The sequence below is a fragment of the Pogoniulus pusillus genome, chromosome 32 (assembly GCF_015220805.1).
Source record: "Pogoniulus pusillus isolate bPogPus1 chromosome 32, bPogPus1.pri, whole genome shotgun sequence".
NCBI lineage: Eukaryota > Metazoa > Chordata > Aves > Piciformes > Lybiidae > Pogoniulus > Pogoniulus pusillus.
This window is the reverse complement of record NC_087295.1, coordinates 13004499-13031877: the sequence shown is the minus strand read 5'-3', so window position 1 is coordinate 13031877 and position 27379 is coordinate 13004499. Positions and strand designations below refer to the sequence as shown.

Genomic DNA, 27379 nt, shown 5'->3' with positions numbered 1-27379 from the left:
TTTGGCAAGCTGGGCACGCTCAGGCTATCCTTCTGCTTCGTTTGGCATCTGCTCAGGGAGTATTTGTAACAGGCATTTGTGTAAGGAAGTGCTTATGGGCTTAAGTTCAGCACAGAGGAGTTTATGTTGTGACTTCCTTTCCAGGTTCCACGCATGGGCACTTGTATTGGTGTGTACTTGCCCTGCTTGCAGAACATCCTGGGAGTCATCCTTTTCCTGCGCTTGACGTGGATCGTGGGGACAGCTGGAGTGCTCGAGTCCTTCCTCATCGTCTTCATGTGCTGTGCTTGTGTGAGTTCACCTTGCTTTGCTCTTGGCACATCTCTGCTGCAGCAGTACTGCAGCCTTCCAGTAGGAGTATCCCAGTGTCACCAGGGTTGGAAGAGACCTCACAGATCATCAAGTCCAACCCTTTACCACAGAGCTCAAGGCCAGACCATGGCACCAAGTGCCACGTCCAGTCCTGCCTTGAACAGCTCCAGGGACGGCGACTCCACCACCTCCCCGGGCAGCCCATTCCAGTGTCCAATGACTCTCTCAGGGAAGAACTTTCTCCTCACCTCCAGCCTAAATCTCCCCTGGCACAGCCTGAGGCTGTGTCCTCTTGTTCTGGTGCTGGCCACCTGAGAGAAGAGAGCAACCTCCTCCTGGCCACAACCTCCCCTCAGGTAGTTGTAGACAGCAACAAGGTCTGCCCTGAGCCTCCTCTTCTCCAGGCTAACCAATCCCAGCTCCCTCAGCCTCTCCTCGTAGGGCTGTGCTCAAGGCCTCTCCCCAGCCTCGTTGCCCTTCTCTGGACACGCTCAAGCATCTCAATGTCCCTCCTAAACTGGGGGGCCCGGAACTGAACACAGTACTCAAGGTGTGGTCTGAGCAGTGCAGAGTACAGGGGCAGAATGACCTCCCTGCTCCTGCTGGCCACACCATTCCTGATGCAGGCCAGGATGCCACTGGCTCTCTTGGCCACCTGGGCACACTGCTGGCTCATGTGAGTAGCAGAGAGAGAGGCTCTTCAGTCTGGAGAAGAGAAGGATTCGAGGAGACCTTATGTGCCTTCCATCTCAGATAAGTATAATAGCAGCTCTGCTATGAGGACAGGCTGAGAGGGTTGGGGCTTGGAGGAGACGTTAGAGTGGCCTTCCAGTATCTGAAGGGGACCTGCAGGAAGGCTGGGGATGGACTATTGAGAAGGTCTTGTAATGACAGGACAAGGAGGAATGGGTTTAATGTGGCAGAGGGAGATTCAAAATAGATGTTAGGAAGGGCTGTTTGCAGTGAGGATGGTGAGACACTGGCACAGTGGATCACATTGGGTGATTCTGTGCTCCACAACCTCCCTGGAGGTGTTGAAGGCCAGGTTGGATGAGACCTTGAGCAAGCTGATGTAGTGAGAGGTGTCCCTGCCTCTGTCAGGGAGTTGGAACTGGATGATCCTTGAGGTCCCTTCCAAGCTAGACCATTCTATGTTTCTGTATCCCCATATTGCTTAAGTATCAGCACAACTGAGGTGCATGGGAAACATCCTTCTAGCCTATTTGTGAGCTCTTGAGCTGTAAGCTTTGGTCTGGAGTATTTATTATGTGAGTTTCACTAAATCAGCTTCACTTCACTATTTACATTGAGATCTGCTTTCCAGAACCAAGTGAAATATAGACTCCAAATCAGTCCACAGGATGATGTACATGAATTAATACTTAACCATGTAAAACAAGGAGAGAATCATAGAATCAACCAAGTTGGAAGAGACCTCCAGGATCATCCAGGCCAACCTAGCACCCAGCCCTATCCAATCAACCAGACCATGGCACTAAGTGCCTCATCCAGGCTTTTCTTGAACACCTCCAGGGACGGTGCCTCCACCACCTCCCTGGGCAGCCCATTCCAATGCCAATCACTCTGTGAAGAACTTCCTCCTAACATCCAGCCTATACTTCCCCTGGCACAACTTGAGACTGTGTCCCTTTGTTCTGTTGGTGGTTGCTTGGGAGAAGAGCCCAACCCCACCTGGCTACAACCTCCCTTCAGGTAGTTGTAGACAGCAATGAGCTCTGCCCTGAGTCTTCTCTTCTCTAGGCTAAACAACCCCAGCTCCCTCAGCTTTATGTTGTTGTGACAAACTAATCAAGTGTTGTTTCAGTGCTATAATGTGTGTTGTTTTCAGTGTATGCAGCAGTCTGTATTTCTCAGCTTGTCTTAAAGACCATCTCAGATTGAATCTTCTACTGAAAAATTCAGTGCTTGATTTCCATGGGTATTTCTAAGCAGAGATGGATGATGCTCTAACAAGTTCGTTGGCAGGTGGAATAGTTTACGAATGCAGCTTCCATTTGATCCCTCTGTCTTTCTGAAAGACTTGTGTTGGTTCAAGCCTCCTCTCTTTCCTCTCTCCACAGACCATGCTGACTGCCATTTCCATGAGTGCAATAGCCACAAACGGCGTAGTTCCAGGTAACAAAGGATTCCATCCTTTGGCCATTCACCATTTATGATAACAGTGTAAAGCTGGGATAAAAATTAACTGTATCGCAGAATCAACCAGGTTGGAAGAGACCTCCAAGATCATCCAGTCCAACCTAGCACCCAGCCCTATCCAGTCAACCAGACCATGGCACTAAGTGCCTCATCCGGGTTTTTCTTGAAGACCCCCAGGGACGGTGCCTCCACCACCTCCCTGGGCAGCCCATTCCAATGCCAATCACTCTCTCTGTGAAGAACTTCTTCCTAATATCCAGCCTATACCTACCCTGGCACAACTTGAGACTGTGTCCCCTTGTTCTATTGCTGGTTGCCTGGGAGAAGAGGCCACCCCCCACCTGGCTACAATGCCCCTTCAGGTAGTTGTAGACAGTAATAAGATCACCTCTGAGCCTCCTCTTCTCCAGGCTAAACAACCCCAGCTCCCTCAACCTCTCCTCATAGGATTTGTGCTCCAGGCCCCTCACCAGCTTTGTTGCCCTTCTCTGGACACCTTCCAGCACCTCAACATCTCTCTTGAATTGAGGAGCCCAGAACTGGACACAGCACTCAAGGTGTGGCCTGAGCAGTGCTGAGTACAGGGGCAGAATAACCTCCCTTGTCCTGCTGGCCACACTGTTCCTGATGCAGGCCCGGATGCCATTGGCTCTCTTGGCCACCTGGGCACACTGCTGGCTCATCTGAGGTAGACTGAGCTATCAGAAGTAATGTTTTTGTCAAGAGCACATTTTCTTTTAACTGGTGTACAAACGAATTTTGAAGGTGAGATACAATGTTTTGACCAGACCACTTGGGAATTGTGAGCTGTAGCCCTCTTGGCATTGACTGCATCTGATTCTGTTTGAATGAAAGGTGTTCAGAGTTGGACTAATGGAGATTGATGTTCATGCAAAGCAGATTGGTTTTGTTACAAGCTGACAAATAAGACAGCTGCTTTAGGGTGTGTGTGTTTTCCACCTGAATTTGTCTGGACTCCATTTCATAGAATCAACCAGGTTGGAAGAGACCTCCAAGATCATCCAGTCCAGTCTATCACCTAGCCCTATCCAGTCAACTAGACCATGGCACTCAGTGCCCCATCCAGGCTTTTCTTAAACACAGATCAGCTTGTTCCTCTTCGGTTATGAAGCTGAAGGGCTGAGTTGGTGAGCCGTGGGTGTGCTGTTTGGGGGCCTGAGTTGGTGAGGCTTGGGTGTGCTGTTTGGGGGCTGAGCTGGTGAGCCTTGGGTGTGCTGTTTGGGGGCTGAGTTGGTGAGGCTTGGGTGTGCTGTTTGGGGGCTGAGTTGGTGAGGCTTGGGTGTGCTGTTTGGGGGCTGAGTTGGTGAGGCTTGGGTGTGCTGTTTGGGGGCTGAGTTGGTGAGGCTTGGGTGTGCTGTTTGGGGGCTGAGTTGGTGAGGCTTGGGTGTGCTGTTTGGGGGCTGAGTTGGTGAGGCTTGGGTGTGCTGTTTGGGGGCTGAGTTGGTGAGGCTTGGGTGTGCTGTTTGGGGGCTGAGTTGGTGAGGCTTGGGTGTGCTGTTTGGGGGCTGAGTTGGTGAGGCTTTGGTGCGCACTTATCCTTTGTGGTCCCTGGAGGTGTTCAAGAAAAAGCTGGATGAGTCCTTTAGTGCCATGGTCTGGTTGACTGGCTAGGGCTGGGAGCTAGGTTGGACTGGATGCTCTTGGAGGTCTCTTCCAACCTGGTTGATTCTATGATTCTCAAAAAATCAGGGGCAGAGTCATTAATACATAAATAGGAAAGAAAAACCAATCCTTTCCTAAGGCCTTTTAAATGGTACTGAAAGGTCAGTACTCCAGTATCACCAAGGTTGGAAGAGACCTCACAGATCATCAAGTCCAACCCTTTACCACAGAGCTCAAGGCCAGACCATGGCACCAAGTGCCACGTCCAGTCCTGCCTTGAACAGCTCCAGGGACGGCGACTCCACCATCTCCCCGGGCAGCCCATTCCAGTGTCCAATGACTCTCTCAGGGAAGAACTTTCTCCTCACCTCCAGCCTAAATTTCCCCTGGCACAGCTTGAGGCTGTGTCCTCTTGTTCTGGTGCTGGCCACCTGAGAGAAGATGTTCATAGTGAAAGTCGTAATGGTTTCATGCACAGAAAGGAAAGAGAATGCATATTAATCAGACAAATTCTACTTTGTCCCCCTCTCAAATCAATTGCTCTTGAACTTTCTGATTTGAGGCACCGTCCCTGGGGGTCTTCAAGAAAAGACTGGATGAGGCACTTAGTGCCATGGTCTAGTTGATTGGCTAGGGCTGGGTGATAGGTTGGACTGGATGATCTTGGAGGTCTCTTCCAACCTGCTTGATTCTATGATAGTTTCTAACCCCAGGTTGCACACAGAAGATTGATTGATTTGCATCTGTTTATGCCTGCATATCCTTTTCTTAATTTTACTTTTAGATTGGTTTAGATTATTCAGCTTGAAGATCTTTTCCCTTAGTGTCTATTGTGTGTTCCCAGCAAGTACACTTGGGGATGTTCACTTGGCTGGCACTGAGTGCAGTTCAGGTGTGAATGTTTCAATGGAGGTGCATGCAGTAGCTACCTCGATTGCTGATTGAATGGTGCAAGTTTTTGTTCTCTACTGCTGTCCTTAATCTGAACAGCTGGAATCTCTTTGGTTTTGTTAAATTCACAGCTGGAGGCTCTTACTACATGATTTCAAGATCTTTAGGGCCAGAGTTTGGAGGAGCAGTGGGACTTTGTTTCTACTTGGGCACCACTTTTGCAGGAGCAATGTACATTCTTGGGACCATTGAAATTCTATTGGTAAGTACTAGTTTCTCTTGATGTTAAATGTGTTTGGGTTGTTTTTGAGAGATCCAGGAATGCCCTTGGGCTAAAATACATTTTGATTTGGTGATTTGTTAACATTTTTTAAGTTTTGTTACTAATGTTTCCAGTATGTCAGCATTTGGAATCATAGAATCAAGCAGGTTGGAAGAGACTTCCAAGCTCAGCCAGCCCAACCTAGCACCCAGCCCTGTCCAGTCAACCAGACCATGGCACTAAGTGCCTCATCCAGGCTTGGTTTCAACACCTCCAGCCACGGTGACTCCACCACCTCCCTGGGCAGCCCATTCCAATGCCAATCACTCTCTCTGACAACAACTTCCTCCTAACATCCAGCCTATACATCCCCCAGCACAACTTGAGACTGTGTCCCCTTCTTCTGTTGCTGCTTGCCTGGCAGAAGAGCCCAACCCCACCTGGCTACAGCCTCCCTTCAGGTAGTTGTAGAGAGCAATGAGCACTGCCCTAAGCCTCCTCTTCTGCAGGCTGCACACCCCCAGCTCCCTCAGCCTCTCCTCACAGGGCTGTGCTCCAGGCCCCTCACCAGCTTTGGCGCCCTCCTGTGGACACCTTCCAGCACTGCAACATCTCTCTTGAATTGATGAGCCCAGAACTGGACACAGCACTCAAGGTGTGGCCCGAGCAGTGCTGAGTACAGGGACAGAATAACCTCCCTTGTCCTACTGGCCACACTGTCCTGATCCAGGCCAAGATGCTCTCCTGGCCACCTGGGCATACTGCTGGCTCATGTTCAGCAACTCTCTACCTGTACCTCCAGGTGTCTCCCCTCTATTTTCTGAGTCTCTGCATCATTGGCTGTCCTGGTTTGGAAGGAATGCAACAGAGATTGTAATAGCATTTTAGATTTTTGAAGTTCAAGTAAAGTGTTGCTTAAGAATCTCTTTGTTATTACATGTGTGACAGTTTGCCATATCTCTTGCAGACCTACATTTCTCCAAGTGCTGCTATATTTAAAGCAGAAGAAGTTGATGAAGAGACAGAGGCTATGCTGAACAACATGAGAGTTTATGGAACCTGTATCATCGTTCTGATGGCCATAGTAGTTTTTGTGGGAGTCAAGTATGTCAACAAACTTGCACTAGTCTTCCTTGCCTGTGTGATTCTTTCCATCATTGCCATATATGCTGGAGTGATTAAGACTGCTTTTGACCCACCAGACTTTCCGTAAGTACAGTGGATTATTTGAACCCAAACACTGGGAGGGAGGGAATAGCTAATGCAACCAGCTCTTGTTTTGAACCTTAAAACACAAGCATGGTGACTTCAAAGGTAGCTTTGATGTGGTTAGGGCATTTATGTGCTTATTTGCTATCTGAATCTTGCCTTGTTCACGAGAAAGCATATGCTGGAGGATGTGTGTTGGTGCTTGCCATTACTGGCTGCTGCTCCATCCACAGCTAGAGAGCAGGAAGGTGCTTTTGCTGATAGTAAATGTAGCTGCCTATTAACAACCTAAAAACTTTTAGAGCAAAGTAAAACTGAATAAAAAATATAGCCATGAATCATAGTTGTGAGAAGCTTTCAAACTTTTTATCATGAGGAATTGCTGTCTGAATCTTTCCTTGTTCATGAGATACCATATGCTGGAGGATGTGTGTTACTGCTTAGTTACTGGCTGCTGCTCTATCCACAGCTAGAGAGCAGGAAGGTGCTTCTTGTTGATAGTAAAAGTAGCTGCTTTTTTATTAACAACCTAAAAACCTTTAGAGCAAAGTAAAACTGAATAAAAAATATAGCTATGAACCATAGTTGTGAAAAGCTCTCAAACTTCTTGTCATGAGGAATTGCTATCTGAATCTTTCCTTGCTCATGAGATATGATGCTATGGAATGATAGAATCAAGCAGGTTGGAAGAGACCTCCAAGATCATTCAGTCCAACCTAGCACCCAGCCCTAGCCAGTCAACCAGACCATGGCACTAAGTGCCTCATCCAGGCTTTCCTTGAACACCTCTGAGCATCTCTGTGGCCTCCTCTAGACTCATTCTAACAGTTCCATGTCCTTGTTTTTGGGTCTCCAGGACTGTAGACAGAGGGGAGATTTAGGCTGGTGGTGAGGAGAAAGTTCTTCCCTGAGAGAGTCATTGGACACTGGAATGGGCTGCCCGGGGAGGTGGTGGAGTCGCCGTCCCTGGAGCTGTTCAAGGCAGGACTGGACGTGGCACTTGGTGCCATGGTCTGGCCTTGAGCTCTGTGGTAAAGGGTTGGACTTGATGATCTGTGAGGTCTCTTCCAACCCTGGTGATACTGGGATACTGTGCTGTTTCTTGAGGAAGTCCAGTGAAGAGAAAATGTTTTAATGAAGAGCACTGTGTTGAAGGCTCATGGATGGTTTCGTTTGTTGTCTTTGCAGCATCTGCCTCCTTGGAAACCGCACCTTGTCCAAACGCAGCTTTGATGTGTGTGCCAAATTCACTGAAAGCAATAATGAAACAAAGACTACAAAGCTTTGGAGCCTGTTCTGTGACAGCCCTTTGCTTAATGCTACATGTGATGATTACTTCAATCTGAATAATGTCACAGAAATTCAAGGAATTCCAGGAATAACGAGCGGAGTTCTAGCTGGTAAGTTGGAAAGCAGGGTGATTACAGAATGTTTGGGTGTTTCAGAACCACAGGCACAGGCAGGCTGGCAAAGCCCCTCAGGATCAGCAAGTCCAACCTAGAACCCTGCTCTACAGGATTCACCTTAAACCATAGCCCTAAGCACCACATCCAAACCACCATTAAACACATCCAGGGTGGGTGACTCCACCACCTCCCTGGGCAGCTCCTTCCAGTCCCTGACCACTCTCTCAGTGAAAAACTTCTTCCTAATGTCCAGTCTAAACCTCCCCAGTCTCAGCTTGAGGCCATTCCCCCTTGTTCTGTCTCCAGCTACCTGTGAGAAGAGACCAGCAGCAGCCTCTCCACAATGTCCCTTCAGGTAGCTGTAGACAGCAATGAGGTCTCCCCTCATCCTCCTCTTCCTCACACTAACCATCCCCAGCTCACTCAGTTGCTCCTCATAAGATTTATTCTCCAGGCCCTCCCCCAGCTTTGTTGCCCTCCTCTGGACCCACTCCAGCACCTCCACGTCTCTCTGGTATTGCAGTGCCCCTAACTGAACACAACACTCAAGGTGTGGCCTCACCAGAGCTGAGTCCAAGGGGACAGTCACCTCCCTGCTCCTGCTGGACACAGCATTTTTAATCCCAGCCAGGATGCCATTGGCCTTCTTGGCCACCTGGGCACACTGCTGGCTCATACTCAGCTCCTCTCTGTGACAACCCCCAGGTCCCTTTCTGCCAGCAGCTCTCCAGCCACACTGCCCCAAGCCTGTAGTGCTGCTTGGGGTGATCGTGACCCAAGTGCAGGACCTGGCATTTGGCCTTGTTGAAGCTCATCCCAATAATGTTGGCTCATTGATCCAGCCTGGTCAAGTCCTTTGGCCTGTTCTCTAATGTAGTGGTCTAATCTGCCACTGCTTCTTTAGCTCTAATCTGTTTGGTGCAACTCTTGTATACTTTCTATCATGTTTTGGAATCTTAGTATCTAATGCTTTGGTTTGCATCCTTGCAGTTGTAGAAGCACTCCTTCAAAAACCATTGTTCTATCCAAAAAAAGGGGGGAGGGGGGAAGACAGGAAACTGTTTCTCACAGCTGACTTTTAGAAACTCGTTTTGCTTCTTTGTATGCCAAATGCACTTACGTCAATGAGCTCTTTGTGCCTACATTCTCAAACCTTCCTTGAGGAGAAGCTGTTTATAGGGGGTGCAGTGAGGAATGAAGTCATGTGGCTTGTCCAATGTGATGCATCAAGTCTGTGATGGGTTTGGAGAAAGCAGTCTTTCTAGCTTCCAGTCTAGATTTTGGGCTGGAGATCATAGAATCAACCAGGTTGGAGGAGACCTCCAAGATCATCCAGTCCAACCTAGCACCCAGCCCTGTCCAGTCAACCAGACCATGGCACTAAGTGCCCCAGCCAGGCTTTGCTGCAACACCTCCAGCAAGAGAGACTCCACCACCTCCCCGGGCAGCCCATTCCAACACCAATCACTCTCTCTGCCAACAACTTCCTCCTAAAACCCAGCCTAGACCTCCCCTGGCACAACTTCACACTGAGTCCCCTTGTTCTGCTGCTGGTTGCTTGGCAGAAGAGACCAACCCCACCTGGCTACAGCCTCCCTTCAGGTAGTTGTAAACAGCAGTGAGCTCTGCCCTGAGCCTCCTCTTCTCCAGGCTAAACACCCTCAGCCTCTCCTCACAGGGTTCTGCTCCAGGCCCCTCAACAGCTTCATCGCCCTTCTCTGGACACCTTCCAGCACCTCAACATCTCTCTTGAATTGAGGAGCCCAGAACTGGACACAGCACTCAAGCTGTGGCCTGACCAGTGCTGAGCACAGGGGCAGAATAACCTTCCTTGTCCTACTGGCCACACTGTTCCTGATCCAGGCCAAGATGCTCTCCTGGGCACACTGCTGCCTCATCTTCAGCTACTCTCTACCAGCACCCCCAGCTCCCTCTCTGCCTGTCTGCTCTCAGACACTCTGTCCCCAGCCTGTAGTGCTGCTTGGGGTTGTTGTGGCCAAAGTGCAGAACCCTGCACTTGGCCTTGTTCAATCTCATCCCATTTTCACAGCCTATCATCTAATTATTCTCACCAAAATATCCCAGCTAGGCTCAAACTAGCACAGACACAAAACATTTCTGTTATCTATGTTCTGCGTTCTTGTTTGTATCCATCTCAGCAAGCCTATGAGTGCAGCAGCCAACCTAGCACCCAGCCCTATCCAGCCATCTAGAGCATGGCACTAAATGCCTCATCCAGTCTTTGCTTGAGCACCTCCAGGGTGTGTGCAGGTTTTCACAGTATCATCAGGGTTGGAAGAGACCTCACAGATCATCAAGTCCAACCCCTTCTGTTTCTTCTGGCAGCTTGGGACTGCAGTTGCACTGAGTCATAAGGTTCAATCTGAACATGCAATGCATTGTATCATATACAAAGAATGTTCCTCTGGGTGGAATCAGTGCTCTGATACAATCATAGAGTAGCCTGGTTTGGAAGGCACCTCCAAAGATCACCTAATCCAATCCCCCCTGCAGTCAGCAGGGACATGCTCAACTAGACCAGGTCGCCCAGAGCCCCATCAAGCTTCCCCTAACTCCTACTTCTCCTTAAGATAAGGTTTGGTCAGGGGAGATTTAGGCTGGAGGTGAGGAGAAAGTTCTTCCCTGAGAGAGCCATTGGACACTGGAATGGGCTGCCCGGGGAGGTGGTGGAGTCGCCGTCCCTGGAGCTGTTCAAGGCAGGACTGGACGTGGCACTTGGTGCCATGGTCTGGCCTTGAGCTCTGTGGTAAAGGGTTGGACTTGATGATCTGTGAGGTCTCTTCCAACCTTGGTGATACTGTGATAAACTCACAGTTGGCTCAGGTCTTTCACTCTTCTGGCAGGTTTCAGGCTAAGTACTAATTGTTTTTCTGCTTTAGGAAATCTTTGCTGCAGTTCTGTTCTCTGATTGTTGCTTTGAAGCAGCACTGCTGTGTAACAGTGCATTTCAGCACTCCTAGTGCCCTGTAGTGCTAAGAATACATTGAGTGGATGCCTTGACCTGCTCTCTGAGTGTGAGCACACATTCCAATGCCTAATGTAAGCTTGAGCTTGACTGACAGTGGTTGATTCTATGGTTCTAAACATTTCTTTTCGACCTGCTATTTCTTGATGTGGAAACGTGGTGACCTTTGTGCAAGGCAAGCCACCTGCTGCAAAAGATTGTCACTACCTAAAACCTTCAGCTGGAGAGTTAAGACTGACTCTTGGCTTTTTCCTCCCCTTGCAGATAACCTGTGGAGTGCCTATTCAGAAAAAGGCTCAATAGTGGAGAAAAAAGACCATCCATCAGTTGCTGGATCAGAGGAGACAAAAATGAGTGGGCTACCTTATGTTTTCACAGACATCATGACCTACTTCACAATGCTTGTAGGGATTTATTTCCCATCTGTGACAGGTAGATGCAACTGTTTCTCTTGAGCGTGGATGTTTGCTTGCAGGTGAAATCTTTTGGGTAGTGTGTGAATGTTTGTTGATGATAGTAAGTCTGTATGTCCAAGCTTTATGTACCTAAACCCACCTGGTGCTAGAGAGACCTAGCTGGTTCTTCTAGGAGGTTAGAGGACTTAAACTGATTTCTTGTTTAGGTGCTGTTTTCTGCTCATGGAGGGAGAACTAAAGCTCTGTGTGTTCCTAAATGTCTAATCAAGATGCATGCCTGAGAGAGCAGTTGTATATTAACCTGAGCCAGCAGTGTGCCCAGGTGGCCAAGAGAGCCAATGGTATCCTGGCCTGCATCAGGAGCAGTGTGACCAGTAGGATGAGGGAGGTTCTTCTGCCTCTGTACTCAGCACTGCTCAGGCCACACCTTGAGTGCTGTGTCCAGTTCTGGGCTCCTCAATTCAAGAGAGATGTTGAGGTGCTGGAAGGTGTCCAGAGAAGGGTGATGAAGCTGTTGAGGGTCCTGGAGCACAGCCCTGTGAGGAGAGACTGAGGGAGCTGGGGGTGTGCAGCCTGCAGCGGAGGAGGCTCAGGGCAGACCTCATTGCTGTCTACAACTCCCTCAACCTAGCACCCAGCCCTAGCCAGTCAACCAGACCATGGCACTAAGTGCCTCATCCAGGCTTTTCTTGAACACCTTCAGGGATGGTGCCTCCACCACCTCCCTGGGCAGCCCATTCCAATGCCAATCACTCTCTCTGACAACAACTTCCTCCTAACATCCAGCCTAGACCTACCCTGTCACAACTTGAAACTGTGTCCCCCTGTTCTGTTGCTGGTTGCCTGGCAGAAGAGACCAACCCCACCTGGCTACAGCCTCCCTTCAGGTAGCTGCAGGGTAGTCCCCCATGCAAAGTTTCTTCTTGCCTTTAAAGCTAGGTTATTGCAGCACAGGAGTTTCCACCTCAACACAACCTGCCTTTAGGTAGCTGTAGACAGCAATGAGCTCTGCCCTGAGCCTCCTCTTCTTCAGGCTGCACACCCCCAGCTCCCTCAGCCTCTTTCAGTTTGTCCTCACAGCAGAGCTGCTGCAGCCCTTTGAGCATCCTCCTGGCCCTGCTCTGGACACACTCCAGCATCTCCATATCCCTCTTGTCCCAGGGGCTCCAGAGCTGGATGCAGTACTCCAGGTGGGGTCTCAGCAGAGCAGAGCAGAGGGGGAGAATCACCTCCCTGGCCCTGCTGGCCACGCTTCTCCTGCTACAGCCCAGTCTCTGCTTGGCTTTCTGGGCTGCAGTTGCACACTGCTGGCTCATGTTGAGCTTCTTGTTCAGCAGCACCCCCAAATCCCTCTCCTCAGGGCTGCTCTCCAGCCACTCCCTGCCCAACCTGGATTTGTGCTTGGGATTGCCCCGACCCAGATGCAGGAGCCTGCACTTGGTCTAATTCTGAAGGTATATTTCAAAACCATGGTTTGCCTGGGTTTGTTCCTCTTTCTTTCCTAAATTATCTGGAATTTAATCAGTCAACAGCAGATGGTAATGTGAGCTTCCCAATTTATATCTGGGTTGTGTTCAGGATTTGTGCAGGATTGTAATGCACTTCTGTAGCCTGTTGGTAATGGTGTTTTAAATCAGGCTTGAAGCTAACTGTGTGTGTTCTATGAGTTACTTAGATGAAGCTGGTATTAACTGCTTTGATGACAAATAAACTTGTTCTCTCTGAAGGTATCATGGCAGGTTCAAACAGATCTGGAGATCTTAAGGATGCTCAGAAATCTATTCCTACTGGAACAATTTTGGCCATTTCAACTACATCTTTTATTTGTATCCTTTGTGCTGTGACCTTTTTCCTGGTTTGCATTCTGTAGGTGCAACAGTGTCGTTTTTGCACTGAAACGTTGTTGGAGTTGCCTGAGTTATTAAATCTAATTGCAGTGAAAAGTAATGAAATCTGAGCCAAAAAGAAATACTGGAGTTTAGATGAAGGTTACTAAAACCTCAAATTTTATTTCCACTTATAAATGCATATGTATTCTATAGAATGTGTAGTGCTATATACTCTATGCTGAGAATATACATTCTCCATATGGAGTATATAGAGAATACATATGTTTTCTATAGAGTATATATATATAAGGAGAGAATACATATATACTCTACATGGAGAATATGTGTGTTGTCTATATAGAGAATACATGTATTCTCTCTATATATGCTCTATATAGAGAATATATGTATTCTCTCTATACATGCTCTGTATAGAGAATATATGTATTCTCTCTATATATGCTCTGTATAAAGAATATATGTATTCTCTCTATATATGCTCTATATAGAGAATGTGTATTCTCTCTATATATATGTGCTCTATATAGAGAATATATGTATTTTCTCTCTATATATATGCTCTGTGTAGAGAATATGTGTTCTCTCCCTCTATATATGCTCTATATAGAGAATATATGTGTTCTCTATATAGGGAATATATGTGTTTTCTCTCTCTATATATGCTCTATTTAGAGAATATATGTGTTCTCTCTATATGTGTTCTCTATATAGGGAATATATGTGTTCTCTATATAGGGAATATATGTGTTCTCTATATAGGGAATATATGTGTTTTCTCTCTATATATATGCTCTATTTAGAGAATATATGTGTTCTCTCTATATGTGTTCTCTATATAGGGAATATATGTGTTCTCTATATAGGGAATATATGTGTTTTCTCTCTATACATATGCTCTATTTAGAGAATATATGTGTTCTCTCTATATATATTCTCTATATAGGGAATATATGTGTTCTCTCTCTATATATGCTCTATATAGAGAATATATGTGTTCTCTCTATATATATTCTCTATATAGAGAATATGTGTTCTCTCTCTATATATGCTCTATATAGAGAATTTGTGTTCTCGCTCTATATAGAGAATTTGTGTTCTCTCTCTATATATGCTCTATATAGAGAATTTGTGTTCTCTATATATGCTCTATATAGAGAATATGTGTTCTCTCTCTATATATGCTCTATATAGAGAATATGTGTTCTCTCTCTATATATGCTCTATATAGAGAATATGTGTTCTCTCTATATATATGCTCTATATAGGGAATATATGTGTTCTCTCTATATGTATGCTTTGTATAGAGAATGTATGTATTCTATATAAGCTCTATATAGAGAATATGTGTTCTCTCTACACTCTATATAGAGAATGTGTTCCCTCTCTCTATATATGCTCTATATAGGGAATATATGTGTTCTCTCTCTATATATTCTCTATATAGAGAATATATGTGTTCTCTCTATATGTATGCTTTGTATAGAGAATGTATGTATTCTATATATGCTCTATATAGAGAATATGTGTTCTCTCTACACTCTATATAGAGAATATATGTGTTCTCTCTATATATATATGCTCTATATAGAGAACACATGTATTCTCTCTATATGTATGCTCTATATAGAGAATATGTGGTCTCTCTCTATGCTCTATATAGAGAATATATGTGTTCTCTCTATATATATGCTCTCTGCAGAGAATAGATGTTATCTATATGTGTGCACTATATATGAAGAATATATGTGTTATCTCTCTCTATATGTACACTATATATGGAGAATATGTGTATTCTCTATATAGAATATCATAGTGCTTCAAATCCCAAGCTATAATTGATGAGTTTAGTTAAGCAATGTAGAGTTGGGGGTTTTCTAGCATTGTGCTTCAGTTGGCAGATTGCTTCGCTCTTAGCCTTGGGCATAACCAGTGAAAAGTTAAAGCAAAATGATAATGGGAACTGATAGTCCTTCAATACCTAGAAGACACAAATGTTTATGTGTATGACAACTTACCTGTTCTGTTGCATGATGCATGGCCTGCTTACCCTGGGTATTTCACAAACCAACTGTACATCAAATGCAGTTGTAGAGACAAACTGAAGTTGTAGCATGGAAGAATTTTAAAAAGAGGAAAGAAAAAAAACCCCCAAAACAACCAAACCACCAAACCCCACTGCGTTTCGTTATCATGGGCACTTTGATTTCATCCCTGGATGAAAAATGATGTGCTTCATCTTGCTGTGTGATTCTTTATAGCCCACGCTTCCTTCACTCTCCATAACAGACCTCTCCTGCATAGTGCTGTTCGGTGCCTGTATAGAAGGTGTGATACTAAGAGATAAGTAAGTCGTGCTCAGTTTCTACTTTCACAGGAAGTATGTGTGATTGTGGGTTCTGTTAATAGCACTTTGTAAAGGGTTAACCTCCTGAGGGCAGTGGTCTTCACCCTGACCCCAGGTCCTTCTGACTCCTCCCTGGGTGTGGGTCCTCCGGGGCCTTCAGATGTAGTGTTCAGCCCATTCCCACTTCTTGTCTAGCCCACTATAAAAACAGAGGAACTTTCTGTTTTGTTCTCTCTTGCCTTGCCTCCCTGCCTGTTAGCATCACCCTCCTGTTCCTGCTGCTCTTTGTTTTACCAGGTGGACAAACCCATTGCCATCAATCTAGTTGTATATATGTTGTACCTTGTTTTCCCTTCCCTGTATCTCTTTGCAACTCCTCTACCTCAAACACCTTTTATTGTTAAAGTTCTTTTCTTTTTGCTTCCAAATTGAAGTAAGACTGTTTAGGTGTGTGCTACCTCTTTCTACACCTAATTCCTTTTCTTTGAAAAAGTTGGGGGTGGGGGAAGAGAGAAAGGCATCCTAGAAATTGTTACTGATTCTATTAACTCTGGGAAACTTAAACTAGAACCGAGGCACACTTCATAGTGACTCTCTGGGGAAATGTTCCATGTGTTCTGTTAAAACTAGAGAGAAAGTCTTATCAGTTAACCTGAGATGGCTGCAAAATCAAAGGTTCTTGAAGGAAAACCAGTGCTGGTGTCTGTGAGGCTGATGGGTGAGGACCAAGTGTAATATTACTACTGGAAAAAGTATCATGCTTCTGAGGTACAGGGACAGGAAAGTATTTCTGAGCCACATGACAAGGAAGAGCTTCTGAAGGAGTGCAGTGCACCATCAGGCATAGAGATTCCACTGCATGTACCTCTTTTTTCTTGCTTTGAAATGATCAGTTACAGATCAGCAGTTGTGTGTCTCTTTTCCTGTGTAATTGCCTGAGGATATTTGAGGCACAGTGTGATGGTTTGGCCCCACGTTGGGCGCCAAATAAAGATATGTGATGGTTTGGGTGTTCCCCGCCCCCCCCCCTCCCACTTTAGAAATACCCAACTAGCCTCAGCTGGCTCTGGGAATATAAATGAAGCTATTTATTTACAGCTGGCACAATATACAAGCAGATATTTACAGTATATACAATTATATACAGAAATATACAAGGTAAAAAGTAATACATAAACACAACTCCCTTCCCAGAAACCTGAGTCCCCAGGAGGGGCTCTCAACCACCCCTGCACCTTCCCCCTGCCCCTCTCAACCTTACCCCAGTCCCCAGGAAGAATGGAGGTTCAGCCAAAAGGTTAAGAAGCAAAGGTGAGTGGAAGGTGAGGTTAGGGAGATGCAGCTCAGCCAGAGCCCAGCCAGAGAGTGCAACAAAAATGGTGAGAGTGTTATCTAATGTTTTCCTTTCTTCTTCAGCAAGACTCTGAGGGGAGTAGACATCACCACTGTTTTCCTTTCACAGCCTATGATCTAGTTCTTCTCACCAAAACATTCTACCCTGCTTCAAACTAGCACACACAGTGTGAAGCACAAAGTTAATAAGCATAATGGAGATAGACATGCACCTAAATCTCCAGATTTTGATAACATTTCTCTCCTAGGAAGAGTTGAGATGGCTAAGATGAATCTACTGGCAAGTTCTAAGTTTGTTTCCTTGATGGTGCCTCGTTCTCTTTTCTACTAAGGCCCAAATTTGCTTTTGATGATGAAGCAGTGGCGTTGAGCTATTGTTTAGGTGGCTATGGAAATGCTGCTGAGACAGCTTATTTAAATACACAGTCTTTAGTCTAGGAGGAAAACCCTAAGTTGAAAGCTAGACCCTAACCAAAGCTAATAAAAGAGGCAGCAAGGGATTGATTTTACTTCTAACATAATCAGTGCACGAGTGAAAGTCTCTGATTTCTTCCAAGTAAAAAATATACAAACCAAATCAAACTGATGCTTCAGAAATAATGAATTCTTAATTATTAATTAATGCAGTATCTACTAAATTCAATTTTTTGGAAGCAAGATATTTGATGTTTACTGGTGGGGAGAGGTGTGATATGGTATATAGTTTTGCAAGCCATGAGTGCAGTTGGATGTCGTTAGCACATGATGCATCGTGGCAAGAATATGGAATCCATGTTCTTGCATCTGTACTGCTGCCAGTTCTTGTTTAGCTGAAATTCAGTGCTACCAGTGAAATGCACAGATTCTGATCTAGTTTAAAAGGCACTTTTTCTGGGGGGTAATTCTCAGGATTGCCTTATCTGCCGTGGGGGAAAAAAAAGTAGGTTGTCGACCTTTCAGTGTTTGTCGTTCAGCTTCTCACATTGTTTTTACTCTGTGTTTAATTAAAACACAGGCATTAAGATTGTAATGAAGAGCGAATGTGCAGCTGTATAAGTACAAACATAGAAGCAGATTATTGTGTTTTGTGTTTTCAAGAGTATGGCTGTTTCTTTTTCTGCTGAAAGCAACGTGTGACCATACTTCCAAGCCTGGGCTTATGCAAGAATCTGAACACTGGCTGCTTTTAGGAACCCAATTGCTATTTTTCTTGACCCTGTCTGAGGAGACATAAACCATTTAATTTCTCTTTGTAGCCTTCCACTTGCTTGTTTGCCATATTCACTTAAAAACTGCAGCAATAAGCAGGCACATATGGATAACTTGAGATGGTTTGGTTTAGTAGTTTCTTTATTGTCCTCATGTCAGCATCACTCTATTATAAAGGAAAGGCCAATGCTTTGTTTAGCAAATCTCTTGCTTATGCTGCAGGGTGTATCTATCACAGTATCATCAGGGTTGGAAGAGACCTCACAGATCAAGTCCAACCCTTTACCACAGAGCTCAAGGCTAGACCATGGCACCAAGTGCCACGTCTTACTTGCAGCACAGGCTTCTGCAATAGTCAGTAGTCATGAGGATCTAAAACATGCACATGTAGAAACTTAGCTGTTGCTGTTAGTTCTGTAATATGTTGCTTGGGAAATCCTCTAGGACATATTGTGATGTGGTGTTTATTGCTGAAAAGTGCTTGAAGCCATAGTAGAAGTTATTTTAATGCCTAATTTCCTCCCCTCCCCTGTTTTTTCCTCCTGTTCTCTCAGGTTTGGAGAAGCAGTTGATGGAAATCTAGTGGTTGGTACACTGGCCTGGCCTTCTCCATGGGTTATTGTGATTGGTTCGTTCTTTTCCACGTGTGGTGCTGGTCTGCAGAGCCTCACTGGTGCCCCCCGTCTGCTGCAGGCCATTGCAAGAGATGGCATTGTACCATTTATCCAAGTGAGACTTTTATTCTTCCTTTTTTTTCCTTTAGACTATGTCAAATGTGCCTTAGACTTGGACAAAAGATGTTTCTGCTGTTCCTGTAGAACTGTGAGGAAAAGATTTGGAGCTCAAGTTTAACTGTGTGTATTAATAGACCAAGCCATTGTGACCTTTTAATGCTACAACTGTTGCCTTGTAATAGGGCAGTGGGATGAGATTTAACAAGGCTAAGTGCAGGGTTCTACACTTTGGTCACAACAACCCCAAGCAGTGCTACAGGCTGGGGACAGAGTGGCTGAGAGCAGCCAGGCAGAGGGTGCTGGTAGAGAGTAGCTGAAGATGAGCCAGCAGTGTGCCCAGGTGGGCAAGAGAGCCAATGGCATCCTGGCCTGCATCAGGAATGGTGTGGCCAGCAGGACAAGGGAGGTTATTCTGCCTCTGTGCTCAGCACTGCTCAGGCCACACCTTGAGTGCTGTGTCCAGTTCTGGGCCCCTCAATTCAAGAGAGATGTTGAGGTGCTGGAAGTTGTCCAGAGAAGAGCAAGGAAGCTGGTGAGGGTCCTGGAGCACAGCCCTGTGAGGAGAGGCTGAGGGAGCTGGGGGTGTGCAGCCTGCAGCAGTGGAGGCTCAGAGGCAGAGCTCATTGCTGTCTACAACTCCCTGAAGGGAGGCTGTAGCCAGGTTGGGCTCTTCTGCCAGGCAAGCAGCACCAGAAGAAGGGGACACAGTGTGAAGTTGTGGCAGGGGAGGTCTAGGCTGGATGTTAGGAGGAAGTTGTTGACAGAGAGAGTGATTGGCATTGGAATGGGCTGCCCAGGGAGGTGGTGGAGTCGCTGTCCCTGGAGGTGTTGAAGCAAAGCCTGGCTGAGGCACTTAGTGCCACGGTCTGGTTGATTGGCTAGGGCTGGGTGCTAGGTTGGGCTGGGTGATCTTGGAGGTCTCTTCCAGCCTGGCTGATTCTATGGTAACATAGCAAAACCAGCTTCAAGAACAAAAATTCAAGCTGTTGTTTAAGTATAAATGAATATTTTTGGAAGAGTTGTCAAATGTATCACATGCAGGAGTTGCAGGCAGCCCAGACACTGAAGGTAGCTAGGGCTGAATTTGGGGTACTAGGCTGCTTTGTATGGGGAGTTCTAAGGATGATTTGGAGCATTTGTCTTTACATCTCTCTTTAGGAGGTTTGATACCCAAGTTCCATGACCAAACTCGTGCTTGTTTATTCCCTATTCTACTTACCTTTCTTTCTGGAGCTTTGGTCAGATGTGTGCTCACATGTTACATGAAAAATGGGCTGCTGCTCCTTGTAAATAACTTCAGACTCTTCTCTCTTCAGTGGGGGCTAGATATGGAACTGCAGCAGCTTGGTTTGGTTCCTGGTTTGGGGGAAGTGTTATGAGTTCCAGCGTTGTGTGACTTGGAGATTCCTTAGCTAGGATGTGCCTATGGCTATTGTGAATGAGTTAGCTGGAGAATTTGAGTTGTGGGGGAGACATCTGAGGGGAGAGGGAAACAAAAGATATGTGGGGATGGGAAAATAAGGAGGAGACTTATGTGAAGAGGGAGGAAAGAGTGCACAAGGAATGGGTCGGAGGAGATGATTGGAATAGCTGAGAAACAAAGCAAAATAGAAGATACAATGCTAGTGGCTTTGTGGGGGGTGGTTATCACTTGTGTGCAGGAGGGGCTGGCTTGGTTTTCTTTCTAAGTAGGTCATACTGTTGCTGCCAGTGCTTTTCCAAGTCTTTAATCACTTGGTTCCATTCTCCTGCTCCTGCTTCCCTGCTCAGTCTGCTAAAGCCTAGTTTAACTAGGGATATATCCTTCCTATTTTGTCTTAGGTCTTTCTCTTCTTCTGGGCTAAAGGGAAAAATGGGCTCTGGAAATTCATGCTGGTGTTGCTGCTAGGAGCCAGAGCTTGAAGGGCTTATGAATCAAGAAGTAAACAAGCTAAAATGACAGCAACTGCCTGTATGTTCTGCCAGCAGTGCTTGCAGCGATGCTGCTGCTGGCAGGAAATGCAGCTGCCCTGTCTCACATTCTGCTGTCTGCACCTACAGTCTTAGCAGCTTCTTCATTTGAAAGCTATTGCTGTTCCCTTTCTTGAGGAGCAGCCTTTCTACCAGTGTTGGGGAAAGATGATGAGGATATGCAAGAATATCAAATGTGCAGCTGCTTTATTTCCCAGTTGAGCAGTGATGTGTTCCCTGAGCAGTGATGTGTTCCCTGAGCAGTGATGTGTTCCCTGAGCAGTGATGTGTTCCCTGAGCAGTGATGTGTTCCCTGAGCAGTGATGTGTTGCCTGACTTGCAAGACCCAGATATGTAACTAGAAGTAAACACACTGAGCATGCTGGTGTGGAGGTACAGAATCATAGAACCAGCCAGGGTTGGAAGGGAGCACAAGGAGCAGCCAGTTCCAACCCCCCTGCCATGCCCAGGGACACCCTACCCTAGAGCAGGCTGCACACAGCCTCAGCCAGCCTGGCCTTAAACACCTCCAGCCATGGGGCCTCAACCACCTCCCTGGGCAACCCATTCCAGCCTCTCACCACTCTCATGCTCAACAACTTCCTCCTCACCTCCAGCCTCACTCTCCCCACCTCCAGCTTTGCTCCATTCCCCCCAGTCCTGTCACTCCCTGACAGCCTCAAAAGTCCCTCCCCAGCTTTTTTGTAGCCCACTTCAGATCCTGGAAGGCCACAAGAAGGTCACCTGGGAGCCTCCTCTGCTCCAGCCTGCACAGCCCCAACTCTTTCAGTCTGTGCTCACAGCAGAGCTGCTGCAGCCCTCTGAGCATCCTCCTGGCCCTGCTCTGGACACACTCCAGCATCTCCACATCCCTCTTGTAATGGGGGCTCCAGAACTGGATGCAGTACTCCAGGTGTACTCCAGATCTCAGCAGTGTGGAGTAGAGGGAGAGAGCTGCCTTCCTCTACCTGCTGGCCACCTCAAGGGAAGTTGGAGCACAGTAATCTGATGGAATTTAGCTTGTGGCTGGGGAAGGGGTTGTGTGATGTGTGCTGGATTGTTTTTTGAGAGACCAATGAAAAAATCCATTTTATCTGAAGCAAAAATTTGATGCTTGGTTAAAGTATGATTCTGTTTAACCAGGGTTGGATTTAAGAGTGAAGAATCAAAAGGGGGAAAAAATTATATGGTTTGGAAAGTGAGGGGAAGAGAATCCAGGAGAGGCAGGCTATCTGAAGAAGGATGTTTGAAGAGGGATTTAGAATCATAGAATCAACCAGGTTGGAAGAGACCTCCAAGCTCATCCAGTCCAACCTAGCACCCAGCCCTATCCAGTCAACCAGACCATGGCACTAAGTGCCTCAGCCAGGCTTTTCTTGAAGACCCCCAGGGACGGTGACTCCACCACCTCCCTGGGCAGCCCATTCCAATGCCAATCACTCTCTCTGTGAAGAACTTCTTCCTAATATCCAGCCTATACCTACCCTGGCACTTGAGAAAGGCTGCTACAGGGGCAACCAAGGAGTTGAATCCAAATAGCTTAGGAAAGGGATGAGGGTTTGACATGTAATGGTGGGGGGGAAGGAAAAAAAAGGGGGAGGACACAAACCAGACTTGAACCACAAGCAGAGAAAATGGCATTTTAATGTAAGGGAAGGAAGATTGATGTATTACAGGAAGCTAAGGGAAAGAGATGGTTTAGAGAATGAGGGGAAGAACCTAGATGATGAAAAATGGGAGTGAGGGTTTAGCCTTCATAATTGTATGGAGGAGATTAAATATGGCTGCAACTTTAGCTGAAACATTTCCCTTCACCAATGCAGCTGGGCAGAATTATCCCCCAGAAGAGATTACCACATGCAAAATGATTTTTAGTAAGGTTTTATGCAGGATCATAGGCTTACCTAAATCCTCTCTAAAGGTCAATATTTGTGTTTGCAAGTACTGAGCTGATGTCCATCCTTTTTCTTACCCAGAAAATACTGCCCTTAACTCATTAGCTTTTTGTAGAGTAAGCATGAGGAGTTTAAATTACAGCATCCCAGTATCACCAAGGTTGGAAGAGACCTCACAGATCATCAAGTCCAACCCTTTACCACAGAGCTCAAGGCCAGACCATGGCACCAAGTGCCATGTCCAATCCTGCCTTGAACAGCTCCAGGGACGGCGACTCCACCACCTCCCCGGGCAGCCCATTCCAGTGTCCAATGACTCTCTCAGGGAAGAACTTTCTCCTCACCTCCAGCCTAAATTTCCCCTGGCACAGCCTGAGGCTGTGTCCTCTTGTTCTGGTGCTGGCCACCTGAGAGAAGAGAGCAACCTCCTCCTGGCCACAACCTCCCCTCAGGTAGTTGCAGACAGCAATAAGGTCTCCCCTGAGCCTCCTCTTCTCCAGGCTAACCAATCCCAGCTCCCTCAGCCTCTCCTCGTAGGGCTGTGCTCAAGGCCTCTCCCCAGCCTCGTTGCCCTTCTCTGGACACATTCAAGCATCTCAATGTCCCTCCTAAACTGGGGGGCCCAGGACTGAACACAGGACTCAAGGTGTGGTCTAAGCAGTGCAGAGTACAGATTAAACCAGCAACTGCAGTAGTACTTTAACATTGTGTAGTCATTGCTCATTGTAGTCAACATTTTCATGTTGTAAACCTGTGGCTTTCTAATTCTGTGACTTTCTGGAGTAGAGATTACCCTGATCTAGGGTAGGGTGTCCCTGCCTATGGCAGGGGGGTTGGAACTAGATGATCCTTGTGGTCCCTTCCAACCCTGACTGATTCTATGATGCTAATTTTCTTCCTTAATGAATGACTCCCTTTTGGTTTCGGTTAGTTTGCAATCTACAGGTTTCATAACTGTCTAACCAACAAAACTCTCCCTGCTCTTACTGCTGATGTGAATTGATCTAGGTGTTTGGGCATGGAAAAGCAAATGGAGAACCAACATGGGCTCTGCTCCTCACTGCTGGCATTTGTGAAATAGGGATTTTGATAGCCTCACTGGACAGTGTAGCACCAATTCTTTCAATGTAAGTACCAATGTGATGTTTTGTGGTCTTAAATAGCATGTTAGTTTGCAATTAGGTAATGTTGGGTGTTTTCTTCAGTAAGAAATGCTAGGCTTTGGGTTCTCCTAACTTATATTCCTGTTTGATCTTGGAGATAATATGGAAGAACAAAATGTTTTGCCTGGAACTGATTTTTAGGTACAAAACCTTTTTTCTCCTGAACATATTTTAACTTTAGCATGAACTTGTAAAAACCTGGACATGGAAATGAAAGTTCCTGCTATTAGAGTTGAAGTGTGTCTATTAGAGACAGACAAAACAATTCTTCAAGGTAGGAACCAAGCTTTGACTGATGTTTTGCCTTGGAATTTTACCCTGTGTGTTATGGGTTGATCCTGGTAGGCAGCTCAACCCCACACATCTATTTGCTCACCTCCTCTTGGCGTGCTGGGAGAGAGAATTGGCAGGGTAAAGTAGGAGAACTCACAGATTGAAATAAAGACAGTTTAGTTGATGCACAGAAGCTCTGTGCACAAGCAAAGCAAAATAAAGAAGTCCTTTGTTAGTGACAGGCAGATGTTTAGCCAATTCCAGGAAAGCAGGGCTTCTCCTCTTGCATTGGAGAACAACCAACCTTAAATCCAAATGGTCTCCCCTTCTTCCTCCTTTCCTTCAGCTCTCCTTGCTGAGCATGATGCCATACAGTACTGAATATCCTTTGGTCAGTTGTGGTCACCTGTTCCAACTGTGCCCTCTGCAGGAGTGTTTGCTGGTGAGGCAGCAAGAAAAGTAGAGAAGCCTTATTACAGAATCATTGCAATTGGGAAGAAACTTGATGGTTAAGTCCCAGCATTATCTAACACTTCTAAGTCTGGTGCTAAACCATGTCCCTCAGTATTGCATCTCTTCCTGCTTTCACTTGCTTCCTTGGGAAGCCTACTTCAGGGTTTGGGAAGCCTACTTCAGGGTTTGGGAAGCCTACTTCAGGGTTTGGGAAGCCTACTTCAGGGTTTGGGAAGCCTACTTCAGGGTTTGGGAACCCTTTCAGGCAAGACATTTCCTGTAATATCTGACCTAAACCTCCCATAGTGCAACTGGAGGCTATTTGCTCTCACCCTGTTGCTTGTTATGGGGAGACTGACCCCAATCTGGCTCCAGCCTCCTTTCAGGGAGCTGTAGAGAGCCTCCTCTTTTTCAGACTAAGCAACCCCAGTTCCCTCAGCCACTCCTCTCCAAACACTTCTCCAACTTTCTTGCCCTTTTCTGGATGCAATCCAGCACCTCAGGAGGGCTAGCTATATAAGCACTGTTCAGCAACAGCTAAAACATCTGGGATGGTTTGGGAGATACCCCACTCTTATGAAATCACTCCCCTCCACTCTTAGGAAATGACCCAGACTAGACTCAGCCAGCTGGAAGTTAAGGAATGAAGCTTTATATTCACAGCTTAGCACAAGATACAAGCAGATAGTTACAATGTTTACAGCTATATACAAGGTAAAAGGTAATACAGACACCCAACAGCCCTCCCAGAAACCTGAGTCCCCAGGAGGGGCTCCCAACCACCCTTCCACCTTCTTTCCACTCCTCTACCTTACCCCAGAGTATACCTTATGGTCAAGGTGAGCTGCAAGGATTGGCAAGGGGGGTTAAAAGCAGGATTACTTGGGTTACACAGCAGAAAGGCCAGGGAGAAAGCACAGGCACTGACAAAGATACCACAGTATCACCAAGGTTGGAAGAGACCTCACAGATCATCAAGTCCAACCCTTTAGCACAGAGCTCAAGGCCAGACCATGGCACCAAGTGCCACGTCCAGTCCTGCCTTGAACAGCCCCAGGGACGGCGACTCCACCACCTCCCCGGGCAGCCCATTCCAGTGTCCAATGACTCTCTCAGGGAAGAACTTTCTCCTCACCTCCAGCCTAAATTTCCCCTGACATAGCTTGAGGCTGTGTCCTCTCGTTCTGGTGCTGGCCACATCCAATCCTGCCTTGAACAGCTCAAGGGATGGCAACTCCACCACCTCCACACTGTCTTATCTATGTTATGTTCTTGTTTTTATCCGTCTCAGCAAGCCTATGAGTACAGCAGACATCAGCATCGTTTCCTTTTCACAGCCTATCATCTAGTTTTTCTCATTAAAATACTCCAGTTAGCCTCAAACTAGCACAACATCCCTGAGTTGTCAACACAGGTTTGGCTGCAAGTCCAGAGCACAGCATTGTATCAGCTACTGCCCAGAAAATGAACTCTCACCAATCCCACTGGGCCATGACTGTCAGTTGTTTGCTGTGGTTTGTCTGAGATCTCTGTCTGATGCTCCATGTTATGCTGATATTATGTTTTGAAGCCTAATATTCTACAAGAGTTAACTGAACCTCGTGTTCTATTTGCTACCATGAGCACAGCTTAGGAGTTCTTAACCCTTCTTTCGTCCAGTCTTTTAATGGGAAGCTGTTCACTTCAATTCCCATGAGAAAATGTTCATCTTGTTAATTCCTTTTTCTCAACAGGTTTTTTCTGATGTGCTACATGTTTGTCAATCTGGCTTGTGCAGTTCAGACACTTCTACGGACTCCCAACTGGAGACCTCGCTTCAAGTATTACCATTGGTAGGGAATATTCCTTCATTCATAGAATCATGGAGTCAGTCAGGTTGGAAGGGACCACAAGGAGCAGCCAGTGCCAACCCCCCTGCCATGCCCAGGGACACCCTACCCTAGAGCAGGCTGCACACAGCCTCAGCCAGCCTGGCCTTAAACACCTCCAGCCATGGGGCCTCAACCACCTCCCTGGGCAACCCATTCCAGCCTCTCACCACTCTCCTGCTCAACAACTTCCTCCTCACATCCAGCCTGAACCTACCCACCTCCAGCTTTGCTCCATTCCCCCCACTCCTGTCACTCCCTGATAATCTAAATAGTCCCTTCCCAGCTTTTTTGTAGCCCCCTTCAGATCCTGGAAGGCCACAAGAAGGTCACCTGGGAGCCTCCTCTTCTGCAGCCTGCACAGCCCCAACTCTTTCAGTCTGTGCTCACAGCAGAGCTGCTGCAGCCCTCTGAGCATCCTCCTGGCCCTGCTCTGGACACACTCCAGCACATCCACATCCCTCTTGTGTTGGGGCCTCCAGAACTGGATGCAGTTCATCACACTCATTCACAAGAGTTAAAACTAACCCCACAGCCCAAAACTGATTTAGTTCTTTGAATTTCTTCCTATAATAAACCAGTCTCTGTTCTGACTTCAATTCATAAACTGAGCAGCAGAAGCACTGAAAAAGCTGTGCTCACAAAAACCTAGGGGGCTTGGGAAGAGGCTCTGAGGTGACATTAGTGTTGCATATGAGCCAAAAGATCTTTTGAGTACATGAGAAAGAGGATGACAAAACAACCTACCTATCTTTTAAAGAGAAATAGAACTAATAAAATGCTCAGGAAGGCTGATTGGCTTTTTTTTTTTTTATCCCTCATAAATAGAATGAAAAATCAACAAACCCCAAACTTGCACAGCAAGAAAAGAAAACCCCTGACTTAATACACATCAATTGTTTCTTTTATTATATGATCACTGCTTCTAAAATCTCATGCTTTGGATACTTTATCTGATAACTGAAGCAGACAGATGACTGCTTGACAAAGTCAGTAGAGGTCAACTACACAAGAAAATTCCTGGGCATGTATTTTTGTTTAGT

The 27379-nt window shown here is 46.4% G+C and overlaps 1 protein-coding gene across 1 annotated transcript in view; it reads left to right on the top strand.

The window, feature by feature from the left end:
• The window catches only part of LOC135189376 (solute carrier family 12 member 7-like), a 78042-nt gene that overhangs the window by 25160 nt on the left and 25503 nt on the right, over positions 1 to 27379 (top strand). The window contains exons 4-14 of the mRNA XM_064169675.1: positions 145 to 291; positions 2394 to 2448; positions 5118 to 5248; positions 6216 to 6457; positions 7646 to 7857; positions 11114 to 11281; positions 12993 to 13091; positions 15402 to 15459; positions 18555 to 18729; positions 23588 to 23706; positions 26202 to 26300. Of these exons, the coding sequence (XP_064025745.1) occupies positions 145 to 291; positions 2394 to 2448; positions 5118 to 5248; positions 6216 to 6457; positions 7646 to 7857; positions 11114 to 11281; positions 12993 to 13091; positions 15402 to 15459; positions 18555 to 18729; positions 23588 to 23706; positions 26202 to 26300 (1505 nt within the window). The remainder of the gene's footprint in view (positions 1 to 144; positions 292 to 2393; positions 2449 to 5117; positions 5249 to 6215; positions 6458 to 7645; positions 7858 to 11113; positions 11282 to 12992; positions 13092 to 15401; positions 15460 to 18554; positions 18730 to 23587; positions 23707 to 26201; positions 26301 to 27379) is intronic.